Source organism: Ambystoma mexicanum, chromosome 12, assembly GCF_040938575.1.
Source record: "Ambystoma mexicanum isolate Mex_15411 chromosome 12, UKY_AmexF1_1, whole genome shotgun sequence".
Lineage (NCBI taxonomy): Eukaryota > Metazoa > Chordata > Amphibia > Caudata > Ambystomatidae > Ambystoma > Ambystoma mexicanum.
The window spans coordinates 116,366,264-116,382,883 of NC_090936.1; the positions used below are offsets into that span (position 1 = coordinate 116,366,264).

A 16,620-nucleotide genomic window follows, 5' to 3' on the forward strand; every position below is an offset into this window, starting at 1 on the left:
CCCTCTCCCCTGGTTCTCTTTTAGGACCATGGTAACTTTAAAGCCCCACCCCCGTCTTTACCTGCCTCTACAAAACTATATACTTGAACATTAAAATTGTTACCAAACTATTGCTGAACACACCCTGCTCATCAACCTAGAGTGCCCTTACACGAAAGTCTGCATTATCTGTTTCCTTTACCGGTGTATGTGTTTGTAGCATTTTCTAATGAGTTACTTTCATTTTATTTTTTATTTCAAAGTCAATATTTATATGGAACCTTGATTGTGCATTCTTTTATTTTTTAATCACAGTACTGCAGTTGTTTGGTTTGCTATTGCTATTAGCTTGCACCCGTACTGAAGATATAGCCGCCCTCTTCCCACATTATCAAAAGAGGGGCTAGCGGTACCTTCCAAGCTGTGCCTGATTTACTGCTGGTTTAGTAGTAGTGTAGGTCTGATTAGACGGTTTAGCCTCTACTCACTCTGTACTCCTGCAGAGCAGTAGTCATTTTGTCACATCTATACTCAAGTGCACAATCTTATTAAGTTAACATCACGTGACCTCTGAGGGTTACTTTGCACAAAGCTTTAATCAGCAGCTCTCATGTTGCAATTACCCAGCAAAAATAGATGCAGAAAGAAAGTGAATGGTTATGGAGAAATAAATGCCATTTAATCACTTAACAGTTCATGTATATTAGCTGAAAGGGAAAGGTTATCCGTTTATGTACAAAATGTTATACATTATTAGAAATAAATAATCACATGATAAGGGTTAACTCTTCATAACGAATGTGCTCCTACAGTTGTGATGCAAGTGAGCCATACAGTTTAATAATTATCATTTACATTTTATATTCTTTAACTCTTAAAAATTAGTAATATTAAATATACTGCCCTGTACCCACCAGGAACAAAGAGTGACTTGGAAAGGCATGACAAAAAGCAGCTCTCAGTTCCTCCAGACTTGCTGCATACTAGCTGAGCTTTGGGAAATGCTTTAGAATCATCAAGGCATTTCATCATGTCTGAGAAAAAAAGAAAAATGAAAAATAACACATGCTACTGAGTTGGGAGCTTTGATGTTCTTAATTTATTTACACATACCTTTAAGTAACAAAGGCTAAAAAAGCCAAAAATAATTATCAAGAGAATAATTATCTGTTGAGCATAATGATGTTGCAAATTCCACACAATGCAGCGAGACCAATGACTTTTGATTAACATATTCTAAAATACATCTTTAACAGCAGATTTCTGAGCTTGTATCTTTCACCACCTAATGTGGGAATCTGGCAGTTTTGAATTCAATCTTTTTAGAAAGCTTTTCAGATTAGCATTACAATGCAAGGATTGGGAAAATAAATTCCCTTCACAAATATCACATTTAGGTCTTCTTTATTCTCTTTAGAGTGTGTCATAAATCCCAGGGTTCTGTCACTGCTTCCATGGGGGATGCCCCTTCCCATGAGGCCAGGGAGGTGAGGCCGATACCCGATAGTCCCACTGTGGGTGGTACTCAGTGGGTGGATCTCATGGGGAGGAAACCCTCAATGGGACCAGTGCATATCTCCATGGGAGAACGCAGTATTCCCCTCCCTCATTTGTGACCCCTCCTTCCCTGCACACCACTCAGCAACCTGTAGTTCCTCACACCTATATTTTTCTATGTAGAGTGGAGGAAACTAAGTCTCAGGAAAATATTGAGACAAGGAAGAGTGCCACGGGACTCTATAGTGATCATCAGTTCAGTACTGTAACAAGGAGGAGGGCTGGAGCAATGACAAAACCAAGTAAAACGACCACAACTTCTGCAGTCTAGTTGCAGGAACCTGTCTATTGGCTACATTAAGTACAACATAGAGGAAGGACTGTGCTATTCGTCACGCTTACCCCCAAGGAGCCGAGAGCGAAGTTTGAACACTGCAGAAGGGGAGATGCAGGAAGAAGCTGGGGACCGGGATGAGAAACCGGACAGTGTCCAAGTGCACATAAGACTTGGAACGCCTCCTGGATAAAAGCCGTGCAGCCCAATTTGCAAAAGCAGAAGCTGACAAATGGGCAACAGCGGGAGCCACGAGAGGAGGATCAAAAGGCTGCCCAGAGAGTCAGAAGAGCCTGAGAAGGACGCCACGCATCGGGAGCCCATAAAGAAGGTAGAGGTGCTGCCTGGGTCTGTAAGAGTGGTTGGGGACCGAGCAAGAGAAGCTTAAGTGTCATGTCTCGCTTACAGCGGCACTAGGGAGGGCACCGCTGGAAACACACGTTTCCTTTGGTTCTGTTCCTTCTCAAGATGGCCGACGATGTGCCGTGTGACGGCTCAGACATCTTTCACAGTGCGGTCTCTTCTACGTCCTTTTCCGGTCCGGGTATGCTGATGTATCCTGGTTGCCAAGGCAATGGTGGGTCGCTACTCTGCTCAGACGCTTCGTAAGTTCGTTCCTACTCTACTGAATCTCTTTGCATCTTCATTCCCTTTCCTCTTTGTTCTACCTGCTCTAACAATCACTTTCTTGTTATACCACAGAAACCTCACCTCGGATCGTCCCCTCTCTTTCACGCAGCTTGCGCTCCTGCCTCTGTGAGATGTTAAGCCCTGCTTGCATCTACTTCATAGCAAGGAGGCCACAGAGTTGCGATTACCTACCTCCCGTATCTTACCTTCTGTGCACAGGCTCCGTCCCGGACCTTCAGGCTCGTGGCAATCGAGTAGTCGGACCACAGCACAGCAGTCAGTGTTCAGAGCAGCTCTCTCAAGCAGTGACCATCAGCCTCAGCATTCAGCGCAGCACTCTCATCTTCAATCTTGAACATCTGTAAAGATTCTTTTTCCCCGGAGGATTCCCCTAGGGTTCCTGCAGTCCTCCTTTTTGTTCTCGGAGGAGGGCTGGCAGGAACAAAGGGGGAGTCCTCTCTGTCGTTCAACTACCTGAAGCGGAGCAGGTCCGTGTAGTGAACCAATCTTTAGGCAGTATTAATATAAAGAGGATTGGGGCCCGATGCCAACTGAAGTTGATAATATATGGGTCAAGAAACCCACAAGAAATATAAAGACCAAGATATTTGCCAAATCAGTAGACTCTTGGCAGAGGCATAAACCAAGTGTCCCCGAAGATCAAAGCAAAGAGGTCTAGTACCCAAGTGAACCACAGAGGCATGGTCAAAGTAAACAGGTCAGAGATCCAAAAAAAATACAAGAGCAAAGAAAAGCTGAAACAAACAGTGTAAAACACCCTATGTGGAATAGTACCTGGCAGGAGAGTACACCAGGTCTGTTCCACTGTGCCTTGAGAAACAAGTACAGAGAACGAGAGAAAACAATACACCAGGGTCTGGAACCCATACTAAAAAGCTGAAACAAACTGTATAAAATATCCTATGTGGAACAGTACATGGCATGAGAGTACACCAGGCCTGTTTGGTTGGAGATTGAGTGAAACAAGTGTAGAAATCCAGAGGAAGCAATACCCTAGAGCCTGGGGCACGTATGAAAAAGCTGCAACAAGCTGTATGAAATATCCTAAGTGGAATAGTACCTGGCAGGAGAGTACACCAGATCTGCTCAGTTGGACATTGAGTGAAACAAGTATAGACAACCAGCGAAAGCAGAAGACGAGGGTCTGAGACACATATGAAGTTGGGCGAGGGGCACAAGAGCAAAACACGCGGGTCAGTGACCCATACAAGAGTAAAGAAGGAAATTGTCAAGTTTTGCAGGATAGTGCACTAGACCTGGCACAACAGTTTTGGAATTGAAGAAAAGAACAAGGGGAAGAGAGTTTCCCCCATTTTTGATACTTGGGAACTATGTTCGAAGAGTCATTCATTGTGTTTTGTATTACAAACTGAACTTTATAAAGGGTACTGTGACCAGAATGAGAGAAGCCTCCTTTGGGATCTAGGAGACGCTCAGTTTTCCATAGTTAGTATAGTGCAAGGGATGGAAATAGGTTTCAATACAGGACAGTGGAAATTATACTTTTGATTGACATCCAGGCAATCATTAGTGCTTGGTTTGAGGCTGGAAAACCCCTCTTTGTAACATGGCTCGATAGGGTTTTTCCTTTTTGCTTTATTTTTATAATAAAAGTACTTGCCAACAAGCATGCCACCACTGTGTCAGACTCATACATTTGCACCCTTACAACAGTTAAAATATATTAAAAACATCTGCTGGGGTAAATTAAGAAGGACTTGGAGAGGTGGATTCGGAATCCACTCGCGATTTCCTGGTGGGGACGGATTACTTCGGTGAAGATGACTATTCCTCCAAAACAGGTATACTACTTTCAGGTTATCCTTATAAGGGTCCCCGAATCTTTTTTCAGAGCACTTACAAAAGCAATATCCTCATTCATCTGGAAGAACAAACCACCAAGGGTAGCTAGGGCGTACTAACAGCTCCAATTCAGGAGGGGGCATGGCACTTCCACATTTTTACAGGTACTACCAGGTAGCACAACTCTGGGTCCTAAAAGAATGGATGGGGGAGGAATCGCTAAAAGTCTGGGCAGAGCAAGACAGAGCGGTGGCAAGATCCCCACTGGGGGAGATGTTGTGGAAAGGGAAACGATCCAGGCACCCAAACTTGCGCATTAGCGAAGTCATGAGGGCTCCACTGGAAGTATGGGGCGACCAAACGCGGAAGGGCACCTTGACAGATATGCCGGCCTCATTTACTCCAATGTTCGGGAATCCAGAATTCCCACCGTGAATGGAAAAGGGGGCGTTCAGAAGTTGGGAAAAGGCAGGGTGCACTAAAATAGGAGAAATGATACAGGACCAAGAGGTAAAATCGTTCGAGGCATGCAAAATGCACCTACATCTCAAGGAATCGGACAGATATAAATACAAGCAGCTGAGGCACTGGCTCGCAACTCCATCCATTAAATAGGTGGCCTTGAGGGATCTCACACCATTCTAAAAATTCACTCTGACCAACTCAGGGACCAAGAAACTTGTGTCGGCACTATATAAGTTTATCAATGTGCAGAAGGAGTACGTCAAGTGGAATTACATGTTGAAGTGGGAACTAACTCTGGGGGAACCCATCAGCAAACCACAGTGGGAAGAACTCTGGGGAAACATCCCAAAATTGACCCGCTGGGTTCAAATGAGGGAAATGTGTGTAAAGGTTGTGACTCAATGGTACTACACCGCGGTGAGGTTAAACACAAGGTTCCCAAACATGTCTAAACTCTGCTGGAGAGGATGTGGGGTGGAGGGTACATGGAGGCATATTTGATGGGACTATAAGGGGATTCAGGGCTTCTGGGCAGAAGTGAAGGCGCCGTTGCAGGGGGTGTTCCCAAACGTGGCCCAATTGGGAGAGTGGGTATGGCTGTGTGGGATTAAGGACCCAGTAGCAAAGAAGTACACGAAAGCACAATGGAGGAACTTTATGGGCCTGGTCATTGCGGCATGGGCAGCTATAGCCCAGATTTGGAAACAACGGGACCCCCCATTGGTTTTCGACTGGCTACAGAAGGTTTGGACACTAGTGACAATGCAAAAGCTAACTCATACCTTGCAGGGCACAAAGGGATCCTTCGTGAAAGAATGGGGGGAGGTGCTGGAATATCTTCAATCGGACTATATGGAACAGTGGTGCCCGCATAAAATAAGAATCTTGGACATTGAGCGGATCCCCACAGATGTAGAGAAACCGATCTTCCGGAGGGAGAGGGGGGGAGGGAGTTGGGGGGAGAGTTAATGTTTGCCTTTTATGCATTTGAAAATAATAAAACCTATTAAAGAAAATATATATATATATTAAAAACATCAAAGACTTGCATTTATATAACTCCTTGGAGGGAGTAGGCTGAGAAAGCTATAGGCAAATGTCCATTATCCGCTTCACACATTAAATATCACCTTCAGAGTCAGCTGTTCGAGTAGACCGGTTAAAGAACTTGCACCAACCGTTTAGAAAACTAACTGTACTGCAACTTGAGAGCAATCACTGTTTTAAATTTCAGGCAAGGAGAGTTCTAGCATGTCTCATCTTTAGAGTGCTTATTCATGAAGTTCCTTGCAGGGTCAACTTGCGGGAAGAGATGCACCCTCCTTAGGAGTTGGTCCTTACTTTACCTGGTTGCCATACTGATGCCATTAAAATGTAGTATCTCCTTTTGAAATAGCCAAATGTCTTTTCTCTTTTGGAGGTTTCCTGGACTCAAATTGGAGAAGAGGAGAATAGGAATATGTTCTTCCCTTTCTAAATTGTATTCTGAATTGCTAGAGTAAGCAAAGATAACTTACCATAATAGCTACTGCACCCCTAGTACGGATCTATGCGATTATTGCGCCCAAATTACTGTGACCCCCTAAAATGTTTACTTTTTTTATTTTGACCCCCTTTTCACCCACATATATGTGGGGGGAGACGCCTGCTGCTCCCCCTACATGTATTACATACTTTACCCATCCCCCCACATATATATGGGGTGTAAAGGAGGTTGAAATTTTTTAAAAAACTGGTGCCCCAACCGTCTCCCACTAACCACAGAGACTTCATTACACCGCGGATCCGGCTCGCGCCTTCAGTGCTGGACCAGCTGGTGAGCTGACAGGCTGCGACCCCGCTGGGGCCCCCGTTACCTCCTACGTGGGAGGGGCTAGCCCAGAGACTGTAAGTTTGGTGGGCGGGTGTAGGCCACGTGGTCTTGGAACTCACCCCCATACTCAGGCTTGACACCTGTGCCCATCACATCAGCAGCATACCTCTCCTGCTGCTACCGGGACGGAGGCTTGCATCTTCCAAGCGTGCATTCTGTAGGTGCACCTATCCGCAACAAGATGACATACATTACTTACCGTAATAGCATTTCTGATGATTGTATCTACTTAAATTCACATGCTGTGCATATGTTCCGACATCCAGTGGTAACCGCAGAGTATTGCATCTTGTCTTTCGGGGACCGAAAGGGGACGTCGGCATAGGTGTGTTTGTAACACTATCCCTATCGTGACGTGGAGTGTACCCAAAATCCGTCACGCGCTGAGATCCCTCCGATTGTATTTATTCTGCCTTGAGGGAGCCCAAGGCTAATGTGAGTGAGTACATGAAGAAGAGGGAAAGTAGTAAGACGTCTATGTTCCTTCCACCTCGAGCGGGGAGGTAGGGAGGGTGCAGGTGAATCTAAGCAGATACAATCATCAGAAATGCTATTACGGTAAGTAATGCATGTCTTCTGATGCTTGTTAATCTGCTTAGAATCACATGTTGTGCATAGACTAGCTAGCAGTACCCGGAGTTGGAGGTGGGTTGTGAGAAGGAACAGTAGAGAAAAGATGTCTTAGTACTGCTTGTCCCACGTGAGAATCATACCTAGAATGAGTGTCTAGGCAATAGTGTTTTGTAAAGGTGTGTACAGAACTCCAGGTTGCCGCTTTGCAAATGGACTCTAGGGGAATATTTGCAATGAATGCTATAGAAGCCCCAGTGCCCCAAGTAGAGGTAGAACATGACTGCCCTGCGCACATCTAGTGTGTGTAGGCTTCTTTCGGCCATGTTAGTGGGATTCTGAAACAAGGTAGGTAGTTCAATTGATTGGTTCACATGGAACTTCGAGATGAATTTAGGCACGAATCTGGGATGCGTGCGCAGAACTACCTTATCCCTGTGCACTGTAACAAAGGGGTCTAGAAACGAAAGGGTCTGTAGTTCACTAACCCTTCTGATAGAAGTGATAGCCACTAGGAAGGCCGTCTTATAAGTAAGGTCTTTTAGACTTACTTTATGCATTGGCTCAAAGGGAGACCCCATGAGCCTGGTTAAAACCACATTTAGATCCCATCCATAAGCAGGCTGAGAAATGGGAGTATACATTCTTTTAACCTCTTCCGTAAAGGCCTTAATCACCGGTATCTTCCACCACAAAACATTTTGTTGTGACGCGGTGTATGCTGAAAGAGCAGCCAGATGAACATTCAGGGAATTGAAGACCAACCCTGTGTCCAACAAATTGGTTAGGTATAGCACAATGGGCCTCATTACAACCCTGGCGTTAAGGGGTTAACGCCGCCGTAAAAGGCTGCGGCGCCGTTAAACCCTTAACGCCAGATTCACACTTTAACGCCTGCTTTTTGCAGGCGTTAAAGTACAACTCGCTAAGGGACCTTGGTGCTAATTACGGCACCGTAATTTACGGTGCCGTAATTAGCGCCTTCCCCATTCCCATTGAGCCCTATGGGCCAAAAATGGGAATGGGGAAGGGGCCATGGTGAATGGGGATTTACCGCCCCGCCAACTTTGGAATGGGGCGGTAAATCCACCATCCACCATGGCGGAATCCGGCATGGACCATGGTGCTAATAGCACCATGGTCCAACGCCAGGGTCGTAATGAGGCCAAATGTGTGTGGGTGAGCAATCGATGGGATTGACCCCCTTGGTATTACACCAGGTAACAAAACGTTTCCATTTGCTGGCATTGCAATAACGGGTGTTAGGTTTCCTAGCTTCCCTGAGTATGTCCATGCACCTCTGAGGGAGCTGTAGGTGTCCAAACTCTATGACCTCAGGAGCCAGGCTGCTAACTTCAGAGTTTGTGGGCATGGGTGTAGGGTCTCCCCCTTGTCCTGAGACAACATGTTGTACGGCCGGGTAGTTTTACATGTGGGGAGAGGGACATTTCCATCAGATGAGCGAACCAGGGTTAGCGGGCCCACATGGGGGCCACCAGTATCATGGTAACTGGTTCCTGGTGCATCTTGTGCACTATCTAAGAAGGGGAGTCGGGGGGAAAAGCATAGACAAATTTCCCTGACCATGTTATCCAGAGACCGTTCCCCCTTGGAGCGGTTCTGGGCGTACCTGGAGGCGTAGTCTGGGCATTGGGCGTTCTCCTGGGTTGCAAACAGGTTGATCTCTGGTACGCCCCATTCTGCGAAGACGTTGGACACAATGTCATCGTGCAGACGCCATTCATATTCCATGGGCAGAGGGAAATTTCTGCTGAGCACGTCTGCCAGAAGATTGAGTTCCCCTGGAACATGTTGGGACAACAGAAACATCTTGTGTTTGAGAACCCATATCCAAATGTTATGGGACAGCTTGGATAGCCCTGGAGAGTGAGTGCCCCCTTGTTTGTTCAGGTAATACATGGCTGTAGTGCTGTCTATTAGAATTAGCATTGTCTTCCCTTGTAGTTGCATCTGAAAAGCCTTTAATGCCTTGAACACTGCTAATAGCTGGACGCTACTTGTGGGGACCACACTCCATGCGCTGTCTGCTGAAGCAGGTGAGCCCCCCATCCCGTGAGAGATGTGTCTGTCTTGAGAGTGGCTTCCACTGCAGGGGTGGTGAAGGTTTTCCCCTTCAGAAGGGTTTACCTTGACCACCACTGCAGGGAGAGAACGAGGGCTGGCGAGACAACTACCAGATCTTCCCATTGTCCGTTGACCTGACACCACTGGCTGTTTAGCCACTCTTGCATGGGACGCATGCGCAGGCGGGCGTGGGAAACCAAGTATATGCATGACGCCATCATCCCTAGCAAACACATTGCTTTGCGCACCGTCACCTCCCAACTGGCTACATATTGTGGGATCTGAAAAAGCATGTTCTGAACCCTCTCGTTGGAGGGGAAGACAAGGCTGTCTTTCGTCTGGATTAGAGCCCCCAGAAATAGTTTTACTTGACTGGGGACTAGACTAGATTTGTTCTCGTTGATGGAGAATCCCAGACTGAACAGAAGGTCTACGGTGTTCAAAAAACATGTGTCGTACGAGTCCCCTGTTATGAGCCAGTCGTCGAGGTAAGGGTAAACCGGGACGGATAGTCTGCGCAGGTGTGCTGCTGCCACTGCCAGTCCCTTGGTAAACACCCTTGCCGCTGAGGCAACGCCAAAGGGGAGTACTTTGAATTGGTAATGCCTGTCCTCTATCATGAACCTTAGATATTTCCTGTGCGCTGGCAACATTGGAATATGAAAGTATGCATCTTTCATGTCCAATGTTGCCATGTAGCCCCCCTGTTTCAACAATGGGATCACCTCCTGTAGTTTTACAATGCGAAACTTCTGAGGTTTTATGAATTTGTTCGCTGGGTGCAGATCTAGCACAGGGCGCATGGTGAGGTCCTTTTTGGGTACAAGGAAGTACACTGAATAAATACCCTTGTTTACCTGAGGAATAGGGACGGCTTCTAGGGCGTCCTTTCCCAGCAGCACTTCCACCTCTTGATTCAGGATCTCCAGATAGGCTGATGAGAGGCGCTGTGATCGCGGTGGTCTGAATTGTGGAGGTTGGGCGAATTCCACGCAGTACCCGTGGGCAACCGTCTTTATGACGCAGTAGTCTCAAGTTATCCCCTCCCAAGCCATGAGCAAAGATGTTAAGCACCCCCCCGACAGGGGTGGCATGGGATGGGACCAAGATCTGATGGTCATTTCTGACCTCTAGGATCGGGGCCTCTACCTCTGGCTTTGCCGTGTCACTGATCCCTTGGTGGGTAGTATGCAGGGCTTCCTGATGTTTGTCCAGCATTAAAGTTTCCTGTGCCATAGTTGTTCTGAGTCTCATGCTCTTTTTTGGCTGTTTCTAGGGCTTCATCGACCGCCTTTCCGAAAAGGTGAGTTTCTTCAATGGGTTTATTGATGAGAGCGGCCTGTGTCTCAGGCTTAAACCCAGAGGTACGAAGCCAAGCGTGCCTCTTAAGTAAGGTTCCCTTGGCCAGAAACCTGCCTGCTGTTTCAGCCGTGTCCAGAGTATTCTTTATCACATTCTGGTTCACTTGCCTGCCTTCAGCCACAATAGTTAGAAGCTTGGACCTGATGGGCTCTGGGACCTCCTGGAGACCTTCCTGTACTAGGTTCCATTTGAGCGTCAGCATAACTCGCCAGCAGCGTAGTGTTATTCGCTATGCGTGTGGTGTATGTGGTAGCCGAGGTAACCCGCTTACCCAAGGCATATAACCTCTTGGATTCTCTATCTGGAGGTGCCTCCCCCGTAGCAAGGGGTACTCCTGCCCGTTTCCAGGTGGTAGTCCCTACCAGGGAATCGGGGGTGGCGTGCCCTTTAATGTATTGAGGCTCTGAAGGAGCTGGCCAAAATAACTTTTCTACTCTTGGGTTCACTCCCCGGGTCTGAGCTGGTGACACCAGGGAGGGGGCCAATCTTCTCTTAATAGAATTAAGGAGGGGAATGGCCTGCTAGAGGGGGGTTTCTCCTTAAGAATGTCTTCTACAAAGTCCTGCTCAGGCACTGCCTCTTGAGTAGTGTTTTGAAAGTGGTCTGCTGCCTTCCTTAACATAGCATTGAAGGCCATTTGGTTGTCTAGAGGTGAGGCCTGGCGAGCCGGGGTGGACGGAGGAGAATCCAGGCACACAACATCAGTGTCCTGATCTTGTTGGGTGAGCGTCCATGGGTCCGACCCCACTTGGTGTGTCTCTTCCCAATTGTCTGTGGCATCCGCCTGGTCCTCATTGTAGCCCTGCAGGAAGGAAGGTTCTTCATCTTCACTGTAAATGTCCTGATAAGTATCCATTTAAATGATGTCTTCATGATGGACGGGGACTGAGGGCTGATCCTCTTGTAACTATCTAAGATAGTTACAAGAGGTAAGGTAGCAGATCTAAGATAAGGTTCTCCACGAGATCTTTTCGGGGAAGGATGTTCAGGAAAATAAATAATTTTCTCAAGACGATCCATGCACCCTTCAAATTTCTCCCTTGTCCACTTAGAGGAACTAGAAGGGCCTAAGGGTGGGAAAATGTCGTCTCCCGCCCTTTGACGCTGAAATTTGTCACTCAGGGTGTTGGCAAGAGCCTCTTGACTGTCCTCGTAGTTAACGCGAGAATCGGGGCACCATGGCATATCTAGAGATTTGTCCGCGGCCTGCCCCATGTCTTTCGACTGAATAGGAATAAGCCCAACCGCAGAAGTAATTCTAGCGATACTGTGTTCGATTTATGCCGAATCCGCGTGAGATAGTGGTTCCGAAGGTCTATCAGTAGATTTACCGGCTACCGCGGCGTTAGAGGGCCAAGCGGTAGGTTTTTCGCCTTGATGCCTGGTTGTAGTTTTTGGGCGTACCGGGCCTTTCGGGACCGTTGGAGCAGCGAAATTCCACGCTTCGACGTGGAAACTTGATTTAGGGGTAGCGTCCTTGTTTGTCTTGGGATGCGCAGTCGTCATACGCTGCTGGGGATGCGGGGAAGGCTTTGGATCTGAACGATCAGAGGAATCTGCTGAAATCTTCGACGGCCCTGCTGGCGCTTTCACCTTTTTCGACATATCCGTCAAAATAGGTAGAGGGGTTGTGTGTTTAGTGTAATGTCTTTGTACGCCCCTGTCGTCGGTTGTTGTCGCTGAGGCGAGACCAGAGTCAGGCCTTGATGGGTCGGGGATGGGCGTGGCGGACCTAGAAGTGTCCGCCTCGTGGTCTATCACATCCGCAACGGATGTTTGGTCATCGGAGGTGCCCCCGTCACTTTCGGCGGGTGTGGCGGTAGGGGAAGAGGGTTCCGCCCACGACATACCGTATGCGGCTCACCGCTTTACACAGCGCTCCTTAAGGGTTTTAGGCCGAAGGAGTTTACAAGCTGCACACCGCTTCTCGTCGTGATCTAAGGGGAGACAGGAGTTACATGTCCTGTGCTCGTCCTTCCACGTGTATCTGACCCTACACTTAGGGCAGAACCTAAAAGGAGTCCTTTCCATAGCAAAAGAGAAAGATGACCAGACCTAGAGGAAAGACATAACTGAAATATGGCCACTCCGACCCCACTCTTCCTACCGTAAAGGCCGATGAGAGGGCCTAGCCACGTGGATGTTTCAGCCGCCGGATCTTAGGCGCCAAAAATCCACCACCGTAGACAAGTCCACCGTAGTCTTCGTCGAAGTTGTTCTTGCTGTCGAAATGACTTAAGGGGGAATAACCGACAAGTCGGTTTAGGATAAACAATGTCTCTTATGTAAGAGCTCTGCTATAGGGCGACCGGTTATTTGGGCAGAAAAAGCAATCTGAGGGACCTCGGAGCATGAGGGATTTTGGGTGCACTACACGTCACGGTAGAGATAGTGTTACAAACACGCCTATGTCGACGTCCCCTTTCGGTCCCCGAAAGAAAAGATGCAATACTCTGCAGTTACCACTGGATGTCGGACCATATGCACAGCATTTGTTTCTAAGCAGATTAACAAGCATCAGAAACCAATCCGCTCTGCTGCTCAAAATCTCACTGCCCTTACCTGCAAATAGGAAGATTCATCAATGCACTGACCTCAGCGGGCAAAGCTAGCTCAAGCAGGGTGAGGCGTACCCTCGAAAGAGGGATTGAGAGTTCTAACTGACATAAGTAGGTAGCCAAACTCCACACAACCTCTGTGTTACCCTAGCTGAGACTCCAGCCGGATACACTCGCCCAAGATACTTATTTCTACCAGTGCTGGTTACTGCAGGCACTGTACCTTCGTATGTGGTAATCCAGGTTGGGGCTCCCTCCCGACAGTTCCTCCTGGATGGACACATAACAGCCTTTCCACTCGTCTACACTCCACTGGCATCAACAATGACCAAGGGCTCTGGAAGTGGGAAAAGAAGAGGAGCAATGGACAAATTTGTGACAACAAACCCATGCAAAGAACCAAATCCGCAATACCAGGCCCTACCAGGCCAATCCACCGGCGCCGCCACCCCCACTACCTCCCCTTTACCTGACCTGTCGAGCATCATGGAGGCTATGGCCAAGGGATTTGCTGCTGTACACGAAAAATTAGATGACATCAATGCAACTGTGGCCTCAATCGAAACCCAACTGGCCCACAAAGGTGCCCACATTACCGAAGCCGAGAATAGAATAGGCACCAATGAGGACAACATCCGCACACTTCAGGATGCAGTGACAATGCTCTCAAATGATATGAAAATAACAAAGAACAAATGTGACGATTTAGAATCACGCGCCAGCAGTAATAAGAAACGTATTGTGGGAGTAAATGAAAATGCACTTAGAGGTAAAATGGAGCTGGCAGTTGAAAATCTGCTTAAAGACCTCATAGATCAGCACAGACTCTCTCCGTTCTTAACTGTCGAGAGGCCCACAGAGCACTGTTGCCTAAGCCAAAGCCGGGAGACTTTCCCAGACACATAATAGCCAAAATTCTAAGTTATCGGGACAGGGACGCTATTCTCCGACTTGCCCGATATAAGGGGGAGTCGAGATCGGACTCACAAATAATCTCAGTCTTCCCCGACTTCTCAGTCCAGGTGCAGATGGCGCGCCACCAATTAATCGGGTGAAGAAGTTACTCCGTGAAAGGAATGTTCAGTATGCCACGTTGTTTCCAGCACGATTGAAGTTACAATTCTCCAGCAAACTTTACTTCTTCACTATCCCGAGTGAAGCCATCAAATTCATTGAGGCGCAAATTCCAGATGCTAATCCACCAGAAGACTTCCTGAATCAGAATAAATGGCACCCTTCACTATACAAACTTTATACGAATCCAGTGATGTCAACTGAATTATGAGGGGATCGTAATCTAAGACGGCCAGTCACCTGGATATTAGTTTCAAGAAAAAGTGGGTCATCCCCCTCAACGAATCAGGCCGTACGGTAACAGGGCTCCCTTAGCAGCTGCTATATGAATGTATTCAAGTTGTGGACCCCATTGCCCGGTTGGCTAAATGGGGCTGTTAGGCTGAGGAATGGGGAAGGGGTTTACACTGCTGGGTTGGGGGTGGCAGTGGGGGAGGTGGGTGGAACAATATTTGTTAAGTCTCACTTGGCACTGGGATGTAACCTATGCGCTAGTTGCGCTACACACGGGAGACGTTGGGTGGAAATCATTAAAACACTGACAGGCACGGCAGGTACGGATCACATGCAACTATGAAATTGGTACACATTTCAGGATCTTATCCCACCATGCATGGATGGCACAACAGGTGACGATCCTGAGCTGGAACATCAGAGGGCTAGTTAACTACACTAAATCTCGTAAAGTCATTGCATATGCGCAAAGACAGAAGGCCAATGTCCTCTTCCATCAGGAGACGCATGCTAAGGAGCACACATGCCGTAATATAGCCTCCACATGGGGAGCGTACAGATTCTCCACCTCATTTTCCACACAATCAAGAGGGGTCGCCATACTTATTCATAAATCCCTAAAATTTTCTGTGAAACGCTCCCATATTGACACGGAGGGTCGTTACATTATTATACATTGTGTCCTGGAAGGGTCTGATACTTTATTAATAAACACATATTGCCCGAACATAGATGACCCTCTTTTTTTTTGTGAACGCACAAAACATTTTGGCGGGATATTACGGGATACCCAGAATCTGGGGAGGCAATATAAATCTCATATTAGATCATACACTGAATAGAACCAACAAAGCCCTAAGTCCCCCAACCAGTGCGGCCCGCCAACTATTCACAGTGATGCAGACGCTGGATCTCAGTAACGCTTGGAGAACCATTTAACCCAATGCCAGAGAATTCACGTTCTATTCCTCGGTCCACGAAATGGCCTCTCGAATTTACATTTTCTTACTCTCTAACTCACTAATGGGTAAGGTATTAAAAGTGGAAATCAAACCTTGCACACTGTCTGACCACTCCCCGGTGCTATTAACACTACAATACAACCAGGGCCCTGAACACCGCACATGGAGATTTAAATCTGAAGCCTTACAAGATATAGTATTCCAGGCTGACACCAAAAAGATACAGACACTTTCTTTGCAACTAATACATCAGAGGCCACGTCTCAGGAAGCTAGATGGCAGGCCTTCAAAGTATTTATATGGGGAATGTCAATATCAAGGGAGGCCGGGGTTTTTAAGGCTATCAGGAGAGACTAAGAGCAGTCAGAAAGTATACTTAAAAAACTTGAACAAGCATACTCTTCACAACCTAACCCCTCATTACTGGCCCAGATCCAAGCCAAAATGGAGAGGTTCGACTCTCACGCCTCTAGAGACCCGATACTTTGCCTTTCCTGCTGCAGCTAGGCAATATGGTGAAGGGGACAGGCCCGGTAGGACCCTATCGAGAGTGGTGCGATCCGAGGGAGGAGAGGAGCAGGTGGACTGTATACAAGACGTGCAGACAACAGATGGGCTGATCTGGAGGTGGTGGCGGTCTTCAGGGACTTCTATCATAAGCTATATACAGCATCCCCGTCTAAAGGAGAAGCAAATGTACAAGCTCTACTCCATAAAATCAAATTACCATCCCTGAACCCCCAGGCCAGGGAAAAATTTTAACTCCCACTCACACTAGAGGAGATAGCAGAAGTCATACCTACACTCCCTAAATGCAAAGCACCTGGCAGAGACAGCCTAACGGCAGCATTCTTCTGAGAATTCACCACTATACTTGCACCAATTCTCCTAAGTCTGGGAGAGTCCCTCCAGCACCATATCCTCCCTGAATCTCTTAGAGAGGCCATGATTACAGTATTGCCGAAGCCAGGGAAGCCCAAGAATGACTGTGGCTCATATAGGCCGCTCTCCCTCATAAATTGTGACACCAAAATATACACTAAAATACTGGCCAATAGACTCCTCCCTTTAAACCCACAACTGGTCCGTTCCGAACAGTCGGGCTTTGTTCCTGAGAAGATCCACCTTACTCAATATTCAACGCCTGTTTAACGTTTTGGCCAGGTTGGACCA

General features: G+C 47.4%; 1 protein-coding gene across 3 annotated transcripts in view; it reads right to left on the bottom strand.

Moving 5' to 3' along the window:
* Positions 1-16,620, bottom strand: part of SCUBE1 (signal peptide, CUB domain and EGF like domain containing 1) — a 2,600,196-nt gene that overhangs the window by 983,658 nt on the left and 1,599,918 nt on the right. For all 3 annotated transcript variants that reach the window (XM_069628128.1, XM_069628129.1, XM_069628127.1), the window contains one exon: positions 894-1,013. In XM_069628128.1, coding sequence (XP_069484229.1) covers positions 894-1,013 — 120 coding nt within the window. The remainder of the gene's footprint in view (positions 1-893; positions 1,014-16,620) is intronic.